The 27520-nt window shown below is 37.5% G+C and overlaps 1 protein-coding gene across 7 annotated transcripts in view; it reads right to left on the reverse strand.

Moving 5' to 3' along the window:
- The window catches only part of ATP11C (ATPase phospholipid transporting 11C), a 169088-nt gene that overhangs the window by 78386 nt on the left and 63182 nt on the right, over nucleotides 1-27520 (reverse strand). For 3 of the 7 annotated variants that reach the window (XM_007100307.4, XM_028482383.2, XM_055081667.1), the window contains exons 1-5: nucleotides 23977-24068; nucleotides 17246-17365; nucleotides 9676-9765; nucleotides 8607-8687; nucleotides 6679-6786 (exon numbers count right to left, since the gene is read on the reverse strand). In XM_007100307.4, coding sequence (XP_007100369.1) covers nucleotides 6679-6786; nucleotides 8607-8687; nucleotides 9676-9765; nucleotides 17246-17365; nucleotides 23977-24012 — 435 coding nt within the window. In that variant the 5' untranslated portion in view covers nucleotides 24013-24068. Of the gene's footprint in view, nucleotides 1-6678; nucleotides 6787-8606; nucleotides 8688-9675; nucleotides 9766-17245; nucleotides 17366-23976; nucleotides 24072-27520 lie in introns of those variants that run through there. The other 4 variants (XM_007100306.4, XM_007100308.4, XM_028482384.2 and 1 more) reach the window with 3 other exon arrangements.

Raw genomic sequence — 27520 nt, forward strand, 5'->3', positions numbered from 1 at the left:
AAGTAAGATCAAGTCACCCCCTAGCTTTGAAAAACCCTTCAAAAAATTCCCAATGCACTGAGGATACAGAATAAGTCACTCTCCTGCTTAACAAGAGTCCCCATACTCCCCAGCCAAGCAATCAAACACTTGGACACTTCTAGTTTATAGGCATCTCTTTCCACACACAAATACTCCAGAAAGGGCTCAATCAAATAGCATTTCACACAACAGCATCAACTGATGTAATTCAGATTATACCTGGTTGAGGTCAGCCTCAAGGAAAAGTAGCCTGGTGAGGAAAGGTGGAAGATGGGGGTCCTTCTAAGGCAGTGGGGGTGACAGCAAAAACAGAAAGAGGAAAGGAGAGAAAAGGAGAGTTGTGGGAGACTTTTATTACTTGTTTTGCAATTTTACTTCGTGCCCTGGGAGCAACAGATTTAATGCTATGAATCATTTATGTTGCCTTTGGTTCTTATGTGAACAAAAAGCTGAGTTTCTACGTCTGGTTTGGAAACTTCAGATCCTAACCACTCTAATTAATCACAAGGTCCTCCCCTCTGGGATGCAGAGAACAGAGAAAAGAAAAAAGAGTGGAAGAAAGACATTTTATGTCAAACTTGGGTAACCCTCCCACTCTGTAGCCTTCCTCCAATCATTACTATGAGAAGATGCAAGACAATTTACTTATTGCTGGGGATATGGACAACTTATGCCTGGAATTCCGGGTATTTAATAAATAATTCAGCAGTGATAATACTTGATAAAGTATAGGGAGGAGAGTATCATTTTGTATGAATTCATACCACAGCCCTGAATCATTCTGGAATGGTATTTTCACCTACCTTCTTCTCTTTCTGTTCCATATATCTTGTTCCCTTGTTCTGGAGGATTTGATTTCCTTTAGGTTCTATAATTTAATCCATATTCATATAGAAACATTCTTTAAAAAATAATACAAAATTGACAAACAATTCTGGAAGACTAACAAAATTAGAAGATTAACAAAATTGACAAACCCTTAGCTAGACTAAGAAAAAAAGAGAGATGCAAACAGCTAATGAAAGAGAAGACATCACAACTGATGGCAGAGAAATAAAAAGGATTAAAAGAGACTACTACAATTATATGCCAATAGACAAATACCTAGAAACATACAACCTACTAAAACTGAATCATGAAGAAATAAAAAATCTGAGTAGATCCAAAACTAATGAGAAGATTGAAGCAGGAATCAAAAACAGAAGAAAAGCCCAGGCAAAAACAGAAGAAAAGCCCAGGATCAGATGACTTCACTGGAGAATTCTACCAAGCGTTTAAAGAAGAAATAACAACGTTTCCCAATTCTTCTAAAGAATCAAAGAGGGGGGAACAACCCCAAACTTATTCTATGAGGCCAGCATTACCCTGATACCATCTCCATAATAAGACACTACAAGAAAACTACAGACCAATTTCCTCAACGAATACTGATACAAAAAATCTTAAAATACTACCAAATCAAAATCAACAGCACATTAAAATGATCGTACACCATGACCAAATGGGATTTATCATTGGGATCCAAGGATATATATATGAAGAACAATCAATGTAATGCAATGCATAAACAACGTGTTGTATGATCATCTCAATCAATGCAGAAAAGGCATTTGGCGTAATTCAACACCCTCTCATGGGCTTTCCTGGTGGCGCAGTGGTTAAGAATCCACCTGCCAATGCAGGGAACATGGGTTCGAGCCCTGGTCCAGGAAGATCCCACATGCCGTGGAGCAACTAAGCCCGTGCGCCACAACTACTGAGCCTGCACTCTAGAGCCCGCGTGCCACGACTACTGAAGCCCGTGCGCCTAGAGCCTGTGCTCCGCAACAAGAGAAGCCCGCGCACTGCAATGAAGAATAGCCCCCGCTCGCCACAACTAGAGAAAGCCCGCGCACGGCAACAAAGACCCAACGCAGCCAAAAATAAAAAAATAAAGTAACAAAACAGAACAAAACACCCTTTCATGATAAAAACACTTAATAAAATAGGAAGAGAAGGAAATGACCTCAACATAATAAAAGTCCACAGCTAACATCATACTCAATGGGGAAAGACTGACAGTTTTACCTCTAAGATCAGAAACAAAGGAAGGATGTCTACTCCAGCACTACTATTGATCACTGTACTGGAAGTTCTAGATGGAACAATTAGACAAGAAACAAAAAAGGTATACAAATTGGAAAAGAAGTAAAATTATCCTGGTTTGCAGATGACATATTATATATAAAAAACCCTAAAGATTCCACCAACAAAAGAAAAGTTAGAACAAACGAATTCAGCAAAGTTGCAGGATATAAAATCAATCCTCAAAAATCAGATGCATGTCTATATACTAACAATGACCAGTCCAAAAAGGAAATTAAGAATATCATTTACAATAGCATCAGAAACGATAAAATACTTAGGAACAAACTCAAACAAAGAAGTTAAAGAGTTGTACACTGAAAGTTACAAAAGCACTGCTAAAAGAAATCAAAGATAATACAAATAAATGGAAAGACATTTCATGTTCATGGACTGAAAGACTTAATACTGTTAAAATGTTTATACTATCCAAGGGGTGCAGTGGTTAAGAATCCACCTGCCAATGCAGGGGTCACAGGTTTGAGTCCTGGTCTGGGAAGATCCCAGATGCTGCGGAGCAACTAAGCCAGTGCACCACAACTACTGAGGCCTGCGCTCTAGAGCCTGCATGTCACAACTACTGAGCCGCACACCACAACTACCGAAGCCCCCGTGCCTAGAGACCGTGCTCCGCAAAAAGAGACGCCTCCGTAATGAGAAGCCCGCGTACCACAACGAAGAGTAGCCGCCACTTGCCATAAAAAGAGAAAGTCGGCGCACACCAACAAAGACCCAATGCAGCCAAAAATTTAAAAAATTAAAAAAAAAAAAGTCTATACTATCCAAAGTGATCTACAACCCAATGGACCTCCTATCAAAATGTAATGGCATTTGTTTCAGAAATAGAAAAAAAAATCCTAAAATTCATATGAAATCTCAAGGGACCCTGAGTAGCCAAAACAATCTTAAAAAGGAAGAACAAACTTGGAGGTCTCACATTCCGATTTCAAAACATACTACAAAGCAACAGAAATTAAGACTGGCATAAAGACAGATACATAAGCCAATGAATAGAGAACCAAGAAATAAACTCTTGCACATAGGGCCAAATGATTTTCAGCAAGGGTGCCAAGACCATTCAATAGGGAAAGGACAGTCTCTTCAACAAATGGTTTTAGAAAAAATGGGTATCTATATGAAAAAGTATTAACAGAGTTGGAAACTTACATCACATACAAAAATTAACTTGAAATGAATGAAAGACCTAAATGTGAGACCTGAACCCATTAGACTCCCAGAAGAACATGGAGAAAAAGCTTCAAGACATTGGACTTGGCAATGACGTCTTGGACATGACACCAAAAGCACAGGACAAAGATCAAAATTAGAAAATGAGAATACATGACCAAAGTAAACAATCAACAGTGAAAAATCAACAATAGGAGAAAATATTTGCCAATCATATATCTGATGAGGGGTTAATATCCAGAATATATAAGGAACTTCTACAACTCAACAACAAACAAATACCCTGATTAAAAAATGGGCAAAGGACTTGAACAGACATTTCTCCAAAGAAGATATATAAATAGCCAATAGGCACATGAAAAGATGCTCAACATCACTAATCATTAGGGAAAGGAAAATCCAAACCAAAACAAGATATCATTTCATACCCATCAGGATGCCCACTACCAAAAGAACAGAAAAAAACAAGTGCTCAAGAGGACAGGGAGAAGTTGAAACCCTTGTGTAGTCTAGACGCTAACGTAAAATGGTGCATCCATTATGGAAAACAGTATGGAGGTTTCTGCACAAATTAAAAATAGAATTACCATACGATCCAGAAATTCTACTTCTGGGTATATATCTAACGTAATTCAAAGCAAGATCTTGGAAAATTATTTGGATATCTGTGTTCACTGCAGTGTTATTCACGTGGCCAAGAGGAAGAAGGAAGCCAAATGTCCATCAACAGATTAACTGATAAAGAAAGTGTGGTATATACATACAATGGAGTATTACATAGCATTAAAAAAAAGGGGAAATCCTGTCATATGCCACAACATAAATGAACCTTGAAGACATTATCCTAAGCGAAATAAACCAGTCACAAAAGGACAGATACTATACGTTCCTTCTCACAGGAAGTATCTCTCTAAAGTAGTCCAAGTAATAGAAACAGAAAATAGAAAAGTGTGTACCAAGGGTTAGAGGTTTGCTGTACAACAATGTGAATATACTTAACACTACTGAACTGTATACTTAAAAATGGTTAAGGGCTTCTCTGCCAGCGCAGTGGTTAAGAATCCGCCTGCCAGTGCAGGAGACACGGTCCGAGCCCTGGTCCAGGAAGATTCCACATGCCAAGGAGCAACTAAGCCCGTGAGCCACAACTACTGAGCCTGCGGCTCTAGAGCCCGCAAGCCACAACTACTTAAGCCAGTGAGCCACAACTACTGAAGCCCATGCGCCTAGAGCCCGTGCTCCACAGCAAGAGAAGCCACCACAATGAGAAGCCTACGCACAGCAACAAAGACCCAATGCAGCCAAAAATAAATAAATAAATAAATAAATATTTTTAAAAAATGGTTAAGATGGTAAATTTAGTATTATGTGTTTTTATCCCAATAACACAATAAAATAAAAATAAATAAATAATACCTTAAGACTAGGATAAAATATTTGTAAAAGACCCATCTGATAAAGGACTGTTACCCAAAATATACCAAAAAACCACAAAAAAACTATTAAAACTCAACAATATGAAAATGAACAATCTGATAAAAAAATGGGCAAAAGACCTAATAGATACCTCATTAAAGAAGATATTCAAATGGCAAGTAAGCATATGAAAATATGTTCAACACCATATGTCATTAGGGAACTGCAAATTAAGACAAAAATGAGATATCACTATACACCCATCAGAATGGCCAAAATCCAGAACACTGACAATGAATGCTGGCCAGGATATGGAGTAACAGAACTCTCATTCACTGTTTATGGGACTGCAAAATGGGTAGTTATGTTGGAGACAGTCTGGAAGCTTCTTATGAACTAAACATACTCTTACCATATGATCCAGTAATCGCACTATTTGGTATTTACCAAAATGAACTGAAATCTTATGTCCACACAAAAACGTGCACATGGATGTTTACAGCAGTTTTATTTGTAATTGCCAAAACATGGAAGCACCCAAGATGTCCTTCAGTAAGTGAATGGATAAATAAACTGGTACATCTAGACAATGAAATATTATTTAGTGCAAAAAGAAATGAGCTATCAAGCCATGAAAAGACGGAGGAAACTTAAATGCATATTACTAAGTGAAAGAAGCCAATTTGAAAAAGCTACATACTGTATGATTTTCACTACATGACACTATGAAAAAAGGCAAAACTATGGAGACAGTAGAAAGAAGAGTGGTGACCCGGGTTGGAGGGAGGGGTGAATAGGCAGAGCACAAAGGATGGTTAGGGCAGTGAAATGATTCTGTATGATACTATAGTGTATAGGTCATTATACATTTGTTCACACTCACTGAATATGTAACACTAAGAGTGAACCCTAATCTAAACTATGGACTTTGGGTTATAAAGATGTGCCACTGGAGGTTCATTGATTATAACAAATATGCCACTCTGGTGGGGGATAATGATTATGAGGAAGGTTGCACCTGTGTGGAGAAAGGCGTGTATGTCAACTCCATAATTTCTGTTCAATTTTGCTGTGAACTTAAAACTGCTCTAAAAAGTAAAGCTTACTATTAATTAAAATAAAATCTGTTGGGAACAAAAAATATTATTTGATGTGGACAAGTCTAAAATTTTATCGACAGGACTATTATTGGGTAATACGAAACAATGATTAATTTGGATAAAAAAATTAAATTGCCTGAGATATTAAAAAATAACAATACTTTAGAACTATCATACGTTGCTGGTGGAATATAAAATGGTATACGGCTGCTGTGGAAAACAGTTTGGTGGTTCATGAAAAAGTTAACCATAGAGTCACCACATGACCTAGCAATTCTCCTCCTACATATATACCCAAAAGAATGGAAAACAAGTGTTCAAACAAAAACTTGTACATGAATATTCATACTACCAATATTCCTAATAGCCAAAAGGTAGAAGAAACCTAAAATGTCCATCAACTGATGAATGGATAAACAAAATATGGTATAGCTATATGATGGAGTATTATTCAATCATCAAAAGGAATGAAGTACGGATACATGCCGCAACATGAATGAACCGTAAGAACATAACAATAAGTGACAGAAGCCAGACATAAAGGCCACATAGTGTATGATTCCATTTATATGAAATATCTAAAATAGGTAAACCCACAGAGACAGAAAGGAGATTAGTGGTTGCCAGGGCCTGGGTGAGGGAGGAATGCAGCATGACTACTTAATGGCTATGGGGGTTTCCCTTTCCGGGTGGTGAAAATGTTCTGGAACTAGACAGTGTTGATGGTTGCACAGCACTGTGAATGTACGAAATGCCACTGAATTGTACATTTTAAAATGATGTGTTCTTACTGTAATTTTGAAAAAGAATGAACTACAAAACTTAATACCTTGATTTTTTCACTCTCTTTTCTCACTCGCCTTGCATTTTCAATAATGTAAACAGTGCTCTTGTTGACTTCATTGTCAGCTCTGTGCCTCAGCCAATCCTCATATCCCTAGAAGGATAAAAATAAGGACATGATCAAGCTCACATAATGAAATAAAATTGTTAATAAATTTCTATAACCCTCTTTGAGTCACCAGCAGGTATTTATACTTACAGTATTAATTTCAACTCAGAATGCTAAAGAGGCAACACTGTAAATTTTTGCAGCAAAAACTAAGATATGCCTTCAAAATATCCCTTATAGCTTTATTGCGTTAAAAGGTTCCTGCATTCTATAGATAAGTATTAATAAAAACAGGCATTCTTCAATTGTGAAGGACTATGATTTATTTTTCTAATTCTGCTCTTATTCAAGTTAATGTTAATTTTTTCTACTCTTTAATTTGAAAAAAGTTTTATTTTCTTATAGACCGAATCACTTAAATATGTTCTTGTATAGTAGACTGTTGGAGTGATCATCTCTGAGGAAATATAATTCCTCCCCAGGGACAGAGAATAGAAAAGGCAAGGAGGATTATTTTGGAACAGTATCTATCTAAAACTGTTGTTTTAGAGAACGACGGTTAAACTTCTCCACTGACTTGGTGACAAAAGAAAATACAAATTGTTGTTCATTTTTTAGAGTTAGAAGTAATCAGAGTTCATTTTCCTTTGGGCTTCCTTTGGTCTAGAGTAAATTTAAGCCAAAAGAACTAAGGATGGAGGACGTTCATTTGTTTTAGCATGATCTCCTTCTTTTTTTACATCACTTTGCTTTCTTTCTTTATAATAATGAGTGTACCTTTTCAAATCTAACTGTGTGAAAAATCTCTTGATCGCCTCCCCTTTTTTTCTCAGCTGCTATATATTCATTCCTCTTCTCTCCTTTATGGCAATGCTAGGCTATCACTTCATATGGTACCTTCTGTGATGTCAGTGAGGAAAGAAAGGCCCCAACATGAACTAGTACTGGGAGTAAACTGAATCAGTACGAGCTTTTGAAAACCATACAGGCTATTCTTGGAACCAGCAATTCTATGATGTTAAAGAAAATAATCCTAACAGCCTAAGGAAATAACATTCCAAAAGTCTTTATTTAGCAACCAGACACTTGATAAAATATTCTTGCAGTACCTGGTAAGCAAGATAGAAGACCAGATAAACCCAAGAGGAAAGATAACCATGTTCCCAATATTGTTAAGCAAACAGTTTGGAAGTTTTGGGGGATACTTTTTAAAGTACTTTTGATAAGTACTGTCTAAAAGTATCCTTGTAATCTGTCAGGTCCTATGGACTCTCCGATTACATGATAAACATTGCTAACCCACCCCTTCACCTCCAGTTTCCTGTTTCCATTTTCTATTTCATCTGGAATTTTTCAAAGGCACTATCATAAACTGTGGCAGGTATGAACTTTGACAAGAAACAAGAATAAAAGTCTCTTCTACCCATGACCCCCTTCAGCAGCATCAGGAAAGACAACAAAATTAAAGTAAGAAATTCAAGTATGCTCTTGAGTTCTTTGCTATAGGCAGCAATTTTAAAAGTCCACAAGAATGGGAATTTTTCAGACAGATATAGCACAATGAAAAATGTAATGCACATTAAAAATTCACCTCACACTTCCCCACTGAGCTGCACCTTCTACTTACTCTCCTTTTAGGGTTATATTCCCCCCCCCCCACACACACACAGATAGGAAGAAAGGAGCAAAGAAATTAAAGATGCACCTTACAATCATTTTCATGTGTTTTCAATAAGAACCAAATAAATATAAACTAAATTCATCAAGGATACCCACTCGATATAAATGTAAAAAAGAACCCTTGACAATGAAATTCAAATCAGACAGGACTGAAATGCAAGTATAATTGTAAATTAGCAATTTACCTGTTTGATGGCTGTAACAGTTATAACAAAGAAAAGTGGAAGTCCACTGGTAACTGGGCTAGTTGGTGTGTCTACTGTGACCTAGGTAAAGAAATTAAATTGAAAGTAAAATGAAAATAAGCCATTAACTCATATGCAGCACTTACATGCTACAAACATTTCGGACAGAAATGCAGACAAAACATACTCCGGTAGCAGGGTGAATGTTAACTTTCATTAAAACAAAAGCAATCCACATAGCTGTAAGTTTAAGAAAATAGTTCTAAATTTAGGCTTAGTTTTCATCCCAGCTTGAACTAACCCCTTGACTGAAATACATCCATTCATTTACCATCTATTTGTTGAGCACCATTCTGTTAGCCTCTGTGCTATTACCAGCCAGGCTCTAGAGATGCTGCTTTATTTTAAACAAGATGGAGAAAAGTCCCTGCCCTCATAGAGCTGGCAGCTTACAGTGAAAACCAGATATTAAAACAAGTGAGACACTGAGAGTTGAAAAGTAAATAGACGTTAACTAGATGGAAGCGAGGGCCTTCCAGGTGCAGTGAAGGGTGTATAGAAAGTCTCTATGGTAGGAGGGCATGTGGCACCTGTAAGAAAATAAAGGAAGCCAGCGGCAAGAGAGCATGTGGTATGAGATGCAGACTAGACTAGATGTTTTACTAGAGTTTTCTAGTAAAAGAGCTACTTTAGAAATATGTAAAATCATATATATCTTAAAATATAATATTAGTACTTTAACAAGTCTTATTATAATAAGCCCGGAAACAACTTTTTAATCACTGGGCATTTTTTTTTTTGGCGTTACGCGGGCCTCTCACTGTTGTGGCCTCTCCCGTCGCGGAGCACAGGCTCCGGACGCGCAGGCTCAGCGGCCATGGCTCACGGGCCCAGCCGCTCCGCGGCATGTGGGATCCTCCCGGACCGGGGCACGAACCCGTGTCCCCTGCATCGGCAGGCGGACTCTCAACTACTGCGCCACCAGGGAAGCCCTAATCACAGGGCATTTTAAGGTTAGAAATGGATTGAAACTTGGTTAAGGAAATTAAGTTTCTAATGGAGCTCCTACCTGTACAAGGAAAATGATGAGAAAATAAAAATTTGCAATTCTTCTAAACTGTTCAAACAGATTCTTTGGGAGGAAATTCCAAAGTGTATACTGTAAGGGGAGAAGAAAAAAAAAAAGATTATTAGAAAGGAAAATTATTAGAAAGGAAACTTGAAAAATACTAATAATAATGACTCATGATTCCAAATTATCACAACACTTTGAAAGCATGTTAAAATCCAAACCTCATATATATGAATAAGCATGTACTTAGAAGTAGAGTATATAAACATTCTTTTCAGGAGTGAAGTTTTCACCTGGAGCATTCCAATTGGGCCATCTAGTCCCACAGCTTTGCTTTCCCCGACCCGATCTAAATTATGTTCCCTGTTATCTGTTCTCATATCATCCTATACTTCCCTGATAACACTCGTTTCAGTGAATAATTATATGTGTGCATAATTTAATTAAAGTTCCTCCCTCAATAGGCAATGAGATCTATAAGGGCAGACCTCATCTGTCTTTTTATTACTTTTTCTCCAACACCTAGCACAATGCCTGACATAAAGTAGACAATAAATTAGTTGGATGAGTGAATGTACTAATTTAATTAATTCCTTTGGCTGAGCTAACCTCTGGAATCTTGATCATCACCACAAGTGTAATTCTGTCCCTACCACCGCTTCCCACCTCTGTGACAGCTGAGGTATACACATAACCTTGGGTCATAGAGGGCTTTCATTTTAATCAACAACACACCACCCTGCGCTTTGGTAACTGGTAATAGGTAAAGGTTTCAATGCTAAATTGTACATGGGCAGGTGGAGAAAACTCTTGGGCCAATTGTCAAATCACAAAGACCTTCTTTCTCACTGATACCTTAAGCTCAAGGACTAGGTAATTTTAAAATCACCAGAAGTTGTATTTTCTACATGTCTTAATAAAGAAGACCAGAAACCAGAAAGAAAGAAATGTTTCTTAACCTAAAGATCTAAATTTATACATGAATGGTCTCCATATGTGAGAAAATGTCCATTATATTAGGTAGGGTGACTGAAAAAGCCAAAGTTGTAGAGCACGATACGACAGATGGGGATTTACTACTAACCTCTCTTTAAAAGGTGTATGGGCTCAACGTTCCGCTAACCTAGAAGGTTCTTCCCCCCCAGGGTTCCTAGAAGTGCCTCAGGGAAACCCATTCAAAATGAAGTGCATAATTGTGTGTGGATGTGTATCACTTGGGAGAAGAGAGTCCACCGCTTTCAGGTTCCCAAGGCAGCTCGTGACCAAAAATAAAAGGGATCAAAACCACAGATCCAGTCACTTTGAAGCTGCCGTAGTTCAGATCAGCACTTAACTGTCCCGATAACTGAAGGTCAATTTTCTAAAACAACAAACTAAACTCCAACAACAGACTAACAGCTGAGCTTCTAGCTTGTTGACCTTCTGTTCCTTAAGTAAAGGGTTTTTAATTAAACAAACAAACATTAGGGACTGTTAGAATCCTCTGTGGGGTGTTAACACATTGAAAGGGAACATTTTTTGTTGCTGTTTCCAGGCCCCCACTGTTTACCTGTGTTTCACTAAATGAACTGCTTCCTTGAGGAACACTGGTTATTCTCTTTATAGGAAACTATTGCAACATGCCCTCTTCTTTCCTATATCAGGTCATGAACTGCTAAGAGGTCAGGGAGCATATCATACATATCATAAGATCGCTTCCCTTCTGTGCCTACAAGTGTTCAGCATGTAGAAGGCATACAAGAAATTTTGATTAAAACCTGTGTTTTGGCTATTTCCTCCACTGCTCTAACTAAAAAGCAAATTCAACTTCTCATCTCTTTATTATAATACAAATGCAATATAGCATACATTATTTCAATGCAGTTTTCTAGTAAAACTAGAACTAGATCATGCTCACAAGAGTCATCCCACTTGGTGTGCAGTGCATTTCAGTTCAATTCAGCAAGCACCTACTGTGTGCCAGGCAGTGGTCCAGATAACAAAGATTTTAGCAGGTACAATAAAGATCAAGATATGGCTTTTCTACCCAGAAGGAATTTATGTTATAGCCAAAAAGACAATCATGTATTCACTCAATTTAATGTGGTAAATGTCATAAAACTAGCATGAGCAAAATGCTGTGGGGATACAGTAGAAGTTATGATTTTTTTCCTACCCAAGAAAAGCTTGAGAAGGCTTCAAAGAGCAGGTGACTTCTGAACTGAGCCTTGAAAGATTAGAGGGAGTTTATGTGGTAAAGAACCCAGTGCAAGAAGGCACAGAGCCATGTAAAAGGAGATTGAACCCATGATCCTCTCTCTGTCCCTCAAATCTAGTTCTCTTTCAGGATGTCCTATCTCAGTGAATGACAAGAACATCTACTCAGCCATGTTATTCAGATACTTGGAAGACACCTTTAACCACCGGTTACAAGAAATTCCTTACCAGTCCTGCCATTTTTGCTTCCTATATATCTCTGGGACATCTTTCCGTATTTGCTAACACCGCTATCCAAGCCATCATCTCTTACCCGGATTACTGCACTGGCCTCCTAAATGGACGCCTTGCCTCCACTTTTGTTCCCTTCCATTCCATTTTCCACAAAGCAATGAGAATGACCTTTTCAAAATATGGTTCTGTTCACATGACCTCTCCCTGCCTAAAAGCTTCATTTATTTCCCACTGTTTGTGAGATAAAGAATGAACTTTAGCCTAGATGCAGACTAAGAAAAGAGTTTTCTAATTAAAACTGAAATTGAATTAAAGCCACATTAATACCAAGTTATTCAAATTGACTTATTTACCTAAAAAGTGGACTCTCAGACTTAGTCAGTTGCTACAAACCAAAAACAATGTTAACTCACAGGAATAAGATGTTTACAGCATTTGTTTCATACACAATGATGAAAATGGAGATTTTTTTTGGTCATAAGTCAGTTCTGGCTCAGAAAAGTCAGTAAGTGGATTTCTATACTATCTTAATGTGCAACCATAAACTTAAAAAGCAACCGTGACATTTAGAACATGTTTTAAAAGTTTCTACAGAAAAATGCCAGCTTTCCAAGTATATGCAATGCATTTTTCATCTTCTCTATAGTGAATTAAATAATTGGTACACAAATGTGGCCTCTGATGTGAAAAAACTGCGGGTCACCCCCTCGCACATCTATCACCTAATTTAATTTGAAATCAAAACCACATAACTTTGATAAATAACTTCCCTAATTTAAAGGAGGGAGTATGAAATGAACCTCAGTTTTGAAAGTCTATTAAATTGAAAAATTTAAACAAAAGGAGGCTTTAGAACATTACTTGTTTGTACCCAAAGTCCAAACATTTTCCAATTTAGCCTTAAAAACGCTGATGGGGAAGCTAAAGCTCCAAATAACTTGCTCTAATATTTCTGTGTATCACAAGAAAACAGGGGAGCAGCTAAAAAACGAAGTAGTAACTATTGAAAATAACAAAGTTAACAACCAGTTGTGAAGGGGCTATAGCAGAAGGAGCACTGACTTTTCTAACTACTGAGATTTGGATGTGATGGAACAAAATCACTAAACTTGAAGATTAGTTGTAAATAAGCACCCGGTTGTAAATAAGCAGAGCTGTAGCTTGAATAACTGTTCACTTTGCTAAATGACTGTATCCACTTTATTATCAACTCTCCTTGATGTAGGCATTAAATCCAGTTTTGAGCATCACAGCAGTCTACTTCCCATTTTCATTACCAATGTCAAGCAGAACTTTCTCATTTTTAAAGTATCACTCTTTCTACTATAAATTTAGAACAGCAAAAGGCGTTACCAAGACAGTACTGCATTAGGATTTTAGCTAAAAAGGCACCTTCAGGGAGTTCGATAAGATGCAAAGACATGTCTAATAAATTCTACTGAAGGTTCTGACTTTTAAAATGAGGGAAAATGCTAGTGTAATTTTAGGCTTGAAACTTTAAGACATTCTTTCACATAGGAGTAAGTTTAATCTTGGGCATAGCTTCAAAGAGTTAGGTGGAGCTCCCTGATTCTTATCCCACTGAAGGGCCTTCAAGATGAGGCTCAGGATTTTTAAAGAAAAAACAATGTAGAACAGAGAAATACGATGGAAGCTAAAGATCTTAAAGATCTAGCTCCTTTTGCTACCGAAGGGGATTTCCAAGTTTTGTACCAGCTATAAAATTCTGATTATTCCCAAAGTCCCTGCAGAGTGTTCTAAAGTAGGAAGGCCAAAGAGAGCAAGTTTTTCTAAAGAAAGTGTTCACTTTCTAAAGAAAGTGTTCCCAAAAGAAGAAAAGGACACTCATTTTATAAGTAAATAAAAACAAATTTTTATCAAAGTGTTTATCTTCAGTGTTCCTTGTATTAACAGGACTTATTCCCAATGATATTACATTACTGATGTCATTTGTAGACAAACAAACAAAAAGCACCCAATTAAGAGAAAGTTATTTTTATTACTGAATGGTTTAGAAAGGAAATCAACACTTACTACATAGTTGGAAGGCAGCTAATATAGTCTATAAATTACACATTTCCTCAATTAAAAGATTCTGGTGCAAATACAATCAGCCAAAGGGCAATGTGAGAAAGAGAAAATCAAATTATGAAACTTTTTCTCTCCAGACTGGACCTGAAGGCCTCTTTTCAAGAGAGATCACTCCACACATTTGAACACAGGAGACTGAGGAAATCAATAGTACTGCTCAGGACTGCAGTAATAATAATAATAATCACAGAAACATAAATAACAATAGCAGCTACCATCTACTGAGTTGTTACTACATGCCAAGCACAGTGCTTAAATGCTTTCTGTGGATTACTTTACTTCAGTCTTATCACAATCCTATGAGCTAAGTAGTTAACACCCCCATTTTACAGATAAGAAAATTGGGACACAGGAAGGTTATATGACTCACTTTAACGTCAAACCCAGGTCTTATGTCTGTAAGAGTGAAGCTCTTTACCACTACACTATACGCTGTTTTCTTATAACTATTCATTGTACTAAAATTTCATTCCTTTTGTGAAGTTAGTATACTGTCAATTCCTCTTTTTCTGCTTTAGAGCTGTTATGAAAAATAGATCAGTTAATAAGCAGTTAACTAGACAAACTGTAAATATAAAATATTTACAGAGAAAAAAGAGGTGTGTTAGTCGATCAATGTAGAAACGTTCACTTCTTTATTCTGGTTTCTAAAACACATACCTATATACTGTATATGCAGATCTGTTTAGAAATAATTTATATTTGCCCATGAATTCCCGACTATTTAAAAATATATCCTTGGGCTTCCCTGGTGGCTCAGTGGTTGAGAGTCCGCCGGCCGATGCAGGGGATACGGGTTCGTGCCCCGGTCCGGGAGGATCCCACGTGCCGCGGAGCGGCTGGGCCTGTGAGCCACGGCCGCTGAGCCTGCGCGTCCGGAGCCTGTGCTCCGCAACGGGAGAGGCCACAACAGTGAGAGGTCCGCGAACCGCAAAAAAAAAAAAAATAATAAAATAAAAAAAATTTAAAAAATAAAAATATGTCCTATTGCATTGTTTTGCGTATTGGCAAAACTGAAGTTAAATAAAATATGAAAAATATTCTATTCTATTAAATATTCTATTAAACAAAGAGTTGAGAATTAACTGAGTCTTATATGTTCTTTTAATATGTAAAAATTCATGGTATATTACAACAAATCAATTATCACTAGGTTCAGTGAAAAGTCACTTTACTCTCGGTGTGTCACTTTACCATCTTCCCCATAAAACACTATAGGAAACAATAATCCCCTAGAAAGTATTTTATATTTCACTTGATACAAAAGGAGAGAGAAAACTGAGGGAGGAGCCCAAATTGCAAAACGATGTGAAAACAGCTCTTTATTCAGAGCCACTAGACCTTATAAAGCAGTTCTGCCCCTGGCTTTATCACTAACTCTGCTTCGTGACCATGTCACTAACTTAATTTCTGTGGGTTTGCTTTCTCCATCTGTAAAATCAGCGAGTTGAACAAGAGGATCTCTTATGATGTTCCAGTTCTATAAGTCTATGATTCTAAGCCAAAGGACTACTATTGATTGTTTTCTTGAATACTACAGGGTGAGTCACAATTTTCAGTGAAAGAACTATTCACTATCTTGGGCACAGGTATGGAAACTTCTAGCTGAGGATAAATTTCTGCCATAAGGTTAAAGATTAACAGGAAACAGACATTTTATCCAAATACACTCAGAGTGTTCTATAGCCTAATAGATCTGCTCATTAGGCAATATAGTTTTCATTCATTCTGTCCGCATTTTACATGTTACTCTCCCAGCTAAGCATAATCTGTCTGTATTTTTTTAACATCTTTATTGGAGTATAATTGCTTTACAATGGTGTGTTAGTTTCTGCTTTATAACAAAGTGAATCAGCTATACATATACATATATCCTGATGTCTCCTCCCACCCTCCCTATCCCACCCCTCTAGGTGGTCACAAAGCACGAGCTGATCTCCCTGTGCTATGCGGCTGCTTCCCACTAGCTATCGATTTTACATTTGGTAGTGTATATATGCCCATGCCACTCTCTCACTTCGTCCCAGTTTACCCTTCCCCTTCCCCGTGTCTGTATTATATCACTACCCAAAGAGAAATCACATGTACGTTTGAAAACCAAAATGTTAAGTTTGCAAAGGAAGGGCATAATTTTGTGTTTCAGGTCCTCGGTGTTTGCCAACATGCAGTGAACCAACTGTCACCAACATGTGAGATCTACCTTACCCAGTTGCATTAGGAAGTGAGGAAAATTATCAAGATCTGTGCCATGCTATAAGAGATAGCAGTGGGCCAGCAATCTAGCACCTAGCACCTAACCTAGTCAGTCAAAGGTAAAGATAAGCAAACTAATACTTGTAGAATGATGACTACTGGATACTAGGATCTATAAAGAACGCTATCACATAAGCTCTGTTTCACTAATGAGGACATTCAGACTGAGAGATTAATTTGGCCAAAGTCGCGCAGCTAGTAAATGATCAGGCCAGGATTTAAACAGGTTTTCAGACTTTCAGGCCACTCCTTTTAGTATTACACAGTGCTAAAGTAAGATGACTATTCAAATGGTAACACAGCTACAGTGACTGAACCCTTAACTGTTTAAGCAGTGTACAGAACAGAATGTACCCGTTAGGACCCAGGAGTGTACTTGAGAAGCTCTGCAATGGAATAGAAGGAGACACAAATGTCATTCTAAGATAACACCCTCCAGAAGAATGTAAATTATTTACAACCCAGTCCGTCCACTTAAGGGCAATTCAGAAAGCTCTGGGCAAGTAAATAATTCCACTTTTAGCACACTTTAAGACTTAAAGTCATACATATAATCAACAGGCAATGTGAATCATAGTGGAGGGCAAGTAAATGATCTTTCAGCTGTACCAAGACAAAGTGATGCTTTTAAAAAAATCTGCCTTTTGGTGGAATACTTACCACAGTTCGTCTATGATTGGTATAAGTGCACATCCAGGTATGCATATATAAATGTACCAGCTTCCAGAAAATATAAAAATAAGTTTTATCTGGCTCACTATATGAACATCTATTGAGTTAAAAAACAACTTACCTTAGATGAGACTATTCTATTATCACAAAATTTCTGTGCAATGTATGCTTCTGTTTCTGAAACTGGATGATTGCCAACAAATACTGTGCGTGTACCAACTCGTTTCTCTTCTCCAGCACACTGACCAAGAGAAAGAGGAAAAGTCAGTTTTCCATCACATTTCTCCATGCTTCTACCAAGCTCAGAATTCTTGTCTTAACATGTTTGGCTATTGTCTAGAGAGAGAGAGTAGTAGGGGGAGAGGAGAAAACCTTGTTAGGAAATTCAAACTCCACTAAGCTCTTAGTTGCTGACTTAGTGAAGATTATTAGTAAAAGTTTTGTTTGAGCCAACTGCTCTGAGGCCAACATTGCAATTCTAAATGTTTAAATTGAAGTAAGTATCCTAGAGAAACAGTATTTTTACTGCCAATCATTTTTCTTTCATCCACAGTCTCAACCATCACTATCACAGCAACATACTAACTTAGGAAAGGTCAGATTGGGAATATTTATTTTATTATACAACAACTATTGAGGACAACCTTTGTCAATTTCCTTACTAGACAGCAGAGTGCTCTAAACACAAAATAATTGCTTATAAATACACAGGAATATACTGAATAGAATGGCTGCCTCTATTAATGGAATGATCAACTATTTCTACAAAGAAAAGTTGTAATTGTTTGGCTTTACAAGGAAAGACATTCTTTTGTGATCTCTCAGAGGCGACTATCAAAAAGTCCCATTTCACACAATACAGCTCTAATGCCCCTTTCATATTTTTAAAAAAGAGGTTCATTGAATCTAGAAGTCGCAAGGTTGAGCTCCATTTTTACCTCACCCTTTTATTTCACTGAGGCTTCACTGTTTTCTTATCTTAAATCAGGATAATATACCTTCTTATATAAATCTGGGATAGTCTCTTTTGATGGTACTATTTTATCATGTTTGAGACAAGCATTTTTTTAAGTAAAAGGAAGTATGATAAAAACCAATATCCACTTATATATTTTCATTATTTTTTTAAAAAAAGATAATTATAATTTCCAACCTAAAATGTTTTAAAGTATGTAGCCACAAAGATTTCCCTTCAATGATCTATTTAAAGGTCAAAGATATAACTCTACTCCCAAAATAATCATTTTAAGCAAGACTACTTAGAGAGGTTGCAAAGTTCTCCAAATGTCTATGTTTGGATGTATTCCAGTCTGAATTTTCGTACCTCACATAGATATAGGGAAAATAATTTTTCAGATTAAAAGAACAAGAATTACCCTAAAATACAGATAAGACCTCTTGCCTCACCATTTTCATTTTAAGCTTATTAAATAATTATTTAGTGGGGTATTGCCTCCAAAATCCACAGGGAATCAATGTTAAATTAACTGAGATAAATTGAAGTAGGAGAGATTTAGCTTGTATATAAAGGATAACTTCTGGAAATCCACCCTGGCATGCGCTAAGGGAGCATTCAATCTATGGCAACCTGGAAAAAGTCAGTAAGTTATCAATGCTGGACAACATAGCTATTTACCTGCCTGCCCCAAGACAGGGCATTAGAACAACTGATTGTACCAGGTCCTTCGCATGCTAAGGGTCAGTGATTAACAGGTAAATTTTCAAACAGTTCCTGGAAACCAGTAAACAGTACCTTTACCAGAATGGTAACTATATACATTTTGATTCAGGGACTGACTTTGTTTGCAACTGTAATATACATGGTCTGACACAGGTTACTGAAAAGAGCACTAAATTTTCCATAATATCCTCTTTGCAAAAAGTAAACTGAAAGTGAATACACCTGCTTAAAAGTATACTTTATTCTGCTTCCCCTACCCTAGCTTTCTGTTGCACGTTACGGTCCCAATGTAGTCTCTACAACAGACCTGAACCTATATTATGTACCAATTTGAAGTACAGAAATTGTCAAGTCCATATACACACTACAATTTAAATCCTTTAATTTAATATTCACATGGTTGTTTAGTTTTCCACACAAGCAAGAAGTGGCTATAGAGTAAATAAGGAAGAGCTACCTTTCATGCCAGTTCTCAGATCATTCAACAAATGAAAACAGGGAAGAGGAAAAGAGGTAGAAGATCAGTGAAGCAGGATGTTTCCTGCACTGCCAATATAGATCGTTCTCAGTTAAGAGTGGCCACTTAAAACCAAACTGAACTAGCACTTCCCCAATTCTGAATTGTCTTCAACTTTCTTCTGTGGCAGATAACAACATTCCAAAGAACAAAAGGAAGGAACAAGCATAAAGCAATTTTTCAGGCACATATTTTTATGAATTCCGTGCATTTGCATAGCATTTAGTTTTACTAAGACCTTCCCCCATATATTACCTCTGATCTTTTTCAAGTAAGGCTTAAAGGACCTCTATCTCCATTAAATTGGAGAAAATGGATTGAAATTGCTGCGCAGGTTTGGGGAGGGGGAGAGGGGGATGGGAGATCTCAGCAGTGATCATTGTTAGATGTGGAAACAGGAACCCAAGAGAAGTTGTAAAATGTCCACTCCTGAGGATTTTTCAAAAAAGGGCAAAGTCTCCTCAGCTCAGGGGGGTTTGGGTTTGGAGCTGCCTGAGGACTGGGGGTGGGGTGGGGTGAAATAGATGACTTTTCAATGCCTGTTTTGGCCTAAAAATCTGATGAACCCGCAATTTCTGGTAGAATTTGCTGCAACCGTATAACGTTGTTTGGTTCACATAAAAATGGCAAAGCTGAACACATGTGTAAATTCACTGTAATTTTCCACCTGCTGCCAATGTAGAGTGTTAAAACAGTGGTTTTAGTTCCTGTGATTTTGAATAATGTAGGTGCCTTAGCCAAGGGAGAGGAACTCCAAGTTTGAATTATTAAAAAAAAAAAATTCCCACGTGGATGGCACACAGTGTAGTCTGGAGTGGGAGTGTACGATTCCTGCCACCTCATAATGAATTTTAATTCATTAGGAGTCCATCCTGTGTTGAAGTGCTTCCCATGCAAATGTTCTTAGGAACAGCATTTATTAAAACTGAAAGGTGCTAGCAACAATTCTATTTTAATGATACAGCATACACTACAATTAAAAGGGTGGAAAAATATTTAAAAGTGTATTTATAGTATATGAATTAACAGAGAAATCAATTTAATTTTCTTCTTCATGATAAAAATCACCCTTTTGTACTCTTGAATTATACCTCCATACTATAAACTGATTTTTTTCCCCCCTCCGGCATGCCGGCCTCTCACTGTTGTGGCCTCTCCCGTTGCGGAGCGCAGGCCCCGGACGCGCAGGCTCAGCAGCCATGGCTCACGGGCCCAGCCGCTCCGCGGCACGTGGGATCTTCCCGGACCGGGGCACGAACCTGTGTCCCCTGCATCGGCAGGCGGACTCTCAACCACTACGCCACCAGGGAAGCCCCTGAATATTGTTTTTTTAAAAAAGTAATTTATACCAAAACATAGTCTCTCAATAAAAACCAGAGTAAAATGGTACTGTTATTCAACTAGTACCATCTTTTTTTCTTAATTTACTTTATTGAAGTATAGTTGATTTACAATGTGTTAATTTCTGCTGTACAGCAAAATGATTCAGTTATGCACATATATACATTCTTTTTCATATTATTTTTCATTATGGCTTATCAGAGGATATTGAATATAGTTCCCTGTACTATACAGTAGGACCTTGTTGTTTATCCATTCTGTATATAATAGTTTGAATCTGCTAATCTGAGGCAATGTATTTTGAGAAACTTTCTAAGAAGTCGTTTATTTACACAAGAGTCATAGCATAGATTGTTAACTCCTTAAGTTATTTAGGAACCATTTATGGATAGTTTGCTAGGTCCAATGGGAAATAAAATCGTTGATAATGTCAGCTAACATTTACTGAGAACTGATTTTGTGTTCTAAGTGGTTAATACGCAGTATCTCAAGACATCCTTACAGCTACGCTATGAGGTAGATACTCTTATTATACCCATGCCCCAGATAGCAGCAAAGAAAAAAATAAACAGCAGCCAAAGTGGAAGCACAGAGAGTCTTTGCCGCTTGCCCAGCATCACATTTCATAAGTGGTACGGTAGTCAGGACAATAAGGATTTTACAGTATTATAAGGAAAATGTATTACACATAAAAACATTTTAATAGAAAGTAAAAGCTTCTATGCATCATAAGAATTAAACAGAATGGTCAACTAGTACCATCTTAAAATCCTATGCCTTCTCTAGTCATAAACAAAGAAAGCTGCTGGAATTATAATTCATTTCTTGATTGCCTCTAGACCAGTGACTCAAAAAGAACTGAGGGAAAATTGAGACCTTAATACAAGACTGTCATTATGAAAGCTGGCACAGGTTCTGAAACAGAGCTCACCTCCCCATCCATTCCAGGTGTTGGCAGACTTAAATTTATCACTTAGTCATAGATCAGTGGTTCTTAAGTCTGGTCACACGTTGTCTTTAAACATAATACCAATGGCTGGGTCTTTTATTTAATATTTAATTTAATTTTTCTCAAAGCTCCCCAGGTGACAATTCTAATTTGTAGCCAGGGCTGAGAATGACTGCCACAGAACCTCTCTCTTTGAATTAATGATTGACCTTAACTAACATCCTACAAGTTTTTAGTACACCAGCCACAATCCTACACTTTTTAATTAAAATAGTTTAAATAATTGGCTTTTCAAAGTATAAAAAAATACAAATAACCATCAAATAGCAACCCCTCTGACCATTTTAAGCTGCTCACAAAATGAGATTCTCCTTCAATACTCATTTTGCATGTGGCTAATACCCATCAATTATTCAGATCAATGATAATGAAAATTACAGGCCCTGAAAACATGCAAAGCTACTCAGGTTATCAGCAAATAATCATCGATGTCATCTCCAACAATCACAGCATTACTTTTATTAATCATCAGACTGCTCTTTGTGAGTTACTAAGGAAGTAAGAGGACAGCTCTCCTTATCGGTGGAGAGCTCTTCCACATCTGTGGATTCAAGCAACTTCAGATCGAAAATATTTTGGGGGTGGGGGGAGATCCAGAAATTCCAAAAAGCAAAACTTGAATTTGTCGTGCACCTAAAAACTACTTACATAGCATTTACATTATACTAGGTATTATAAGTAATCTAGAGATGATTTAAAGTATATGGAGGATGTGCATAGGTTATATGCAAATACTATGCCATTTTATAGGACTCAAACATCTGCAGAGGGTCCTGAAATCAATCCCCTGCAGATACTGAGGGACGACTATATTTGCTCAAAAATGAACAAAAAATCCTTATTAATAATCTGAACACTTGGCAATGATTTAAAACTGTTCTCCACATCCCAGCCCCAAAGCTATTTTCTTCTCTGAAGCACTAGTATTTTTGAACATTATAATCAGTCTTTAAAAGGCCAAAAGAACTCAAAATTGAAAGAAAGAGCATTTCATCAAAATTTCAGCATTTCTGTACTAAGGTTGGAAGGCGGGGTGCAGAGAGAGCACTACAGTGCCAGGCAACATTTCCGGTGTATTAAGCTTCCTGGTTAAACTTGCCATAATGTATTCAGTGGTCAAACTGCTGAGGTTTCTAAGCCCATCCCATTATAACAAGCCAAGAAGAATAATCTTCATGTGTAATTTACAGTCATAACTCTAAAACGAGCCTTAAAAACTGTACTTTTCTGACTTTGCTTTTCCTGCATCTTCTTTAGTGATTAAGCTGTCTCTCCTTTACTAGAGGTAGTGAAGCAAGACCGAGCCAGGGCATTTTGTCTTCTTGCCTTTAAAGCTTAATTATGGTTATATTAACCGAAACTCTCAAACACCTGATCAAAACACAACTGAAAAAAGAAAACAAAAGGAAAAAAACAAAAAAACCAGAACTGAATATCCAAAGTACATCCCTAGACACGAAGATAGTCTCTAGGCAGGCATAACCCGATGGCAGCACATTTAATTGAATAGAAACTCCTATAGGAAATGGATATTAAGCATCACAAAAAGCACCTAAATCAGCAAGCACAATGCTGAGGAAAAAGCAGTGACCCTGAGGACTTGGATAAGAACAATGCCATGTTTGGAAGCTCAGAGTGAGGCTATCATTATCTAAATGTGATCCACTGAGCAGTTTAATTTCACCAGGAACAATCAATTCTAAGTGTTCCCACTGTGATCCCCTCCCCACTATGCCATCACGCCCAAGGACCTCAGGGCTACAGAAATGTGGCTCTAAAGAAGAAATGCAGCTTTCTCACAGGATGGCTATCAGAGAGTAGACAGATCAAAAATGCTGTAAGCAGTTAGTGATTCAAGAGTCTAACAGGAATTATTTTTTTTAATGATTCAGAGATTCTTCCATTTATAGAAAGTAATCTCAGACTCTCAAGATTCAGGCTGGGGCTCAGGAACTCCACTTTACTTGGTAAAAGTATCTCTCCTAAGGCAAACTTAACTCGAGATGAACTGAACATGTCTACAAGGCCTCAGAAGTTACTTTTCACTTTCACTACCCATATCTACACACCACCTTGCATTCCCAACACTTACCAGACTTAAAAAATCTAACTAGGGAGATACATAACTTCTAAGGATAGGAGCAACAGTGAGGCTGACTGACATGCCAGCCACGCATTCACCACAGCCCTCAGGAAATGGATAAAAATACACATGCAAATAGAAAGCAAGTATAAAGAAGGCCCCAGGACCTCAAAGCCCAACCTGGCTGAAAAAAAGAACAGAATAAAATACAGATCACAAACCTCAGAGGCAGGAGGGAAAGATGGGACCCTCTGCATACTGACACACGAAAATTTGCTCACACAATGGCAGCTAAATCACAGAGAGAACGCTGCAGATTCTCACGCTATTTGTACCAACCCCTGTGATTCTTGTAAAGTTTCCCAGAATTTGGGAAGACAGCCAGTTGGGGCTGGCAAGTTTGTGTACGTCCAAGGGAAGTGCTAGAAGACTTGGTCTGCTCCTTTAAGACTTTGAAGCAGCACTCTGGTGGGCTGGCCTCTATTATTAAGCCATTTGACATCTTTTTTGTTACTCTTCTCCAAAGACCCGATTTGCCTCTGTAACTTTTGATTTTGAAGTATCATCATTTTAAAACATTCGTATCTTATAGCACACAGCATTTTCTCCTCATCTTGTAAATTCTTTTCTGACCCATGCCTATAGTAAATGGACCAATGTAATATGTGAGGCTAAAAATCAAACTTTTAAGAAAAGTTCAATTGAACTTTTACTTCTAAGCAGGTAAACAGTATAACAGGAAGAGGTATAATCTAGGTGTTCACTGTGATACACTAACCCCCTCTCCCCGGTCCCGTAAGAGAGTATCGGTCATAGCATACACTGAAGCTTCAAAAATGTGTTCAGAAATATATATAAGACCTAAGCAGATGGTTTTTGTGGCAAAATCCCTTAGGGCTGGAAGATTTTCCTACTTTTTACAGATGTCATAGGTAGGAAAATTTTATCTCACCAGCAAACAGTAATACCTAACAATGGCAAGGGAAAGAACCACTGGTTATTAGGGTGAAAAATGTCTTTTTCAATATAAGAGACAAATTCTCAGCCAAAAATCTTTCTAGGTCATCAGAGAATTTTTATTACAGTATAAGAAGAGATAAACTGGCTAGAAGAAAAAATATATTGTAAAAGAGGTGTCTGATGTCCTGAACAGAGTTTTATCTCCCATTTTAGTGATAGCACCGTTATTACAAAAGTGACAGTAAGTTTCCTAGAAAGGTCTAGCAGTTCAAATATATGCTGGAGCATGTCCAGTGAAGCCAATGAATCCAATTTTTTTTCCCCTGGAATTGTTAAACACCACACAGAAAGCAAACTAGCTAGAAAAAAATGTCCAGGTTATGATTAGTTTAAATAGCACATCCAGGCTATACCTTTTTTAAAAATATCCCCAACAAAAGAGGTAGGTAAAAAACAAGTTTCCATTGTGGAACATGGCTGAGTTGAATAAGCAAAGAAAACAAGGGGGAGGGGCCTCACAAAAGGTAGCCACTTCTTCAGTGAAACATTTCTACCCTTCCATTCAACCACATCCTGGCCAACTTCTTGGCTCAAATTACTATGTCCTAAAGAAAAGTCTGTTCTTGGAAAAGGAATCCTCCCTATAGGTGAAGGCTTTTAGGGCAAGGTTTGGAGGGAACAGGAGAGGCAATAAAGACATGACCCTTGGAAATACTATTGATACCTATATTTTCTTCAATGTGAGACCCGGGGAACCTCAATTTCCTTAACAGTAAAAAAAAAAAAAAAAAAAAAAAAAAAAGGTCAAGTAACAAAAAAGACTGCTTATAGTAAGATTAAAAAATAAAAAATAAAAAATAAAAAGTTCTCACTGAAAATTCACCCACATTAACAAACAATAAAGACATGACCCTGGGAAATACTATTGATACCTATATTTTCTTCAACGTGAGACCCGGGGAACCCCAATTTCCTTAACAGTAAAAAAGAAAAAAAAGGTCAAGTAAAGACTTAAAAGACTGCTTATAGTAGGATTAACAAAACACCCAGAGATCACTTTAAAGGACTTGAAAGGCTATCCAGGTGAATAAAGGATGGCGCTTGCTGACAGGTAAATATTAAATAAATATTAAAACTCCAGAAACAGAACCAGGCAATGGCCTCACATAATTCAAGTGTACATATTTTATTTAAAGCAAGAAAGTTTCTGGCTCTACAGAAGAGGCATACCCAATCCTGAGGCTACTCTTATCCAAGGGGGCAGGATGAGTTATGGTCCACTGACAGAGAGCACTTGGTGTTCAAAACATTGTTCACGAAGAGGACCAGAGTTGGCCAGCAAGGCTGACGGGTGGTGTGTCTGGAAGCAAGTGAGGGCCACTCAAAGAGTCCCCTGAAGGCTGTTGTCCATAACATATGCCATTAGTCCTTTGGAACTGATGATCTGACACCATGTGAGTAAAATTAGGAATTCATTTCTCCCTTTGTGGCAGAGCACACGGTCATTTGGGAACTGTACTGGAATTATTTACATTGTTTCTAAATCACCCTTCTTTCCCCCCGAAGGCTTTGGATTCGAAGCTGGTGTACACTATCAACACTGGGTGCTGCTATAAACTTAACAGGTGACCTGTTTGTAATTATCCCTAAAACATGCTTAAAAGAAACATTAAAAATTAACAATATGTTTGAAGTATAATGTATAACCTTCAGAACAGTGAGCACAGAAAGAAAAGCACATGAAATAACTATTAAATAATGGCTTGTATGTAAATAAAATTGGTTTGGTTTGCAAAATTTTAATATTTGGCCTTTGAGTACTGCCAACTAGGAATGCCACACAAAGATGGACTAACAAGGACTTCCCTGGTGGTCCAGTGGTTAAGACTCTGTCTGCACTTCCACTGCAGGGGGCACGGGCTCCATCCCTGGTGGGGGAACTAAGATCCCATGTAAAAAGATGGACTAAAAAGAATATCAGAATACTCCATTCACTGTTTCACACAATGCATTACATGGAACAAGTTAACAATGAGGTTCCTTAGAGAAGTGGGGAAGGCTGCTCCTTACCCCTCCTGCTGGCTGTTCACAACAAATATTCATATAACAAATGCTCTAAGAAGTCTTGCAGTAAAGAAACCTCTTTATCTTTATGTAAGTCAGCATCTCCCATAGAACTCTTTTTTTTCAACCCAAGGAAGATCCAGTGACATCAGATTCTGTAAAACATGGTTGAGCAATGCTACTCTGATATATTTCTTACCTCACCACAATCAGCTATAGTGGCAAAGCATTTAAGGGTATAAGGTGAGATAATTGTTAAATTTGTGACAATTTCTCTCCCTGTATGCCAAAAATAGATAAGGAAAATTAAGTGTTTGGCCATGATCCCAGGTGTATGCTTTTGCTTCTAAGGCTTAATTATGAGAAGCAAGAAACTAGGAGATCTTGGTTCTAATTGCCTTCTACTACAGATCGGTCTGTGTGTGTATTAAGTCCCAGAATTGGTTTCTTCAGAGGTAACTTGAGGAGAGCTTGACTAAATTATCTGATCTGAGAGGCTGCAGGGGAATTGGGGGCCAGATTTTCTTCTAGCAATAAAATTTGAAATGTGGTTTTGTTTGCTGTATCATTCACCACCTGTTTCAGCCTGGACCAAAAAACAAACAGAAAAAGAACCCCCCCCCAAAAAAACCCCCCAAAATAAACAAAACCAAACAAACAACAAAAAAACCCAAAAAACCCAAACAACTGTTCAAGGGTCAGGGAGAGACTACCTGTTTGAGGATAAAGAATAATTTATAA

The sequence above is a fragment of the Physeter macrocephalus genome, chromosome 21, assembly GCF_002837175.3.
Source record: "Physeter macrocephalus isolate SW-GA chromosome 21, ASM283717v5, whole genome shotgun sequence".
NCBI lineage: Eukaryota > Metazoa > Chordata > Mammalia > Artiodactyla > Physeteridae > Physeter > Physeter macrocephalus.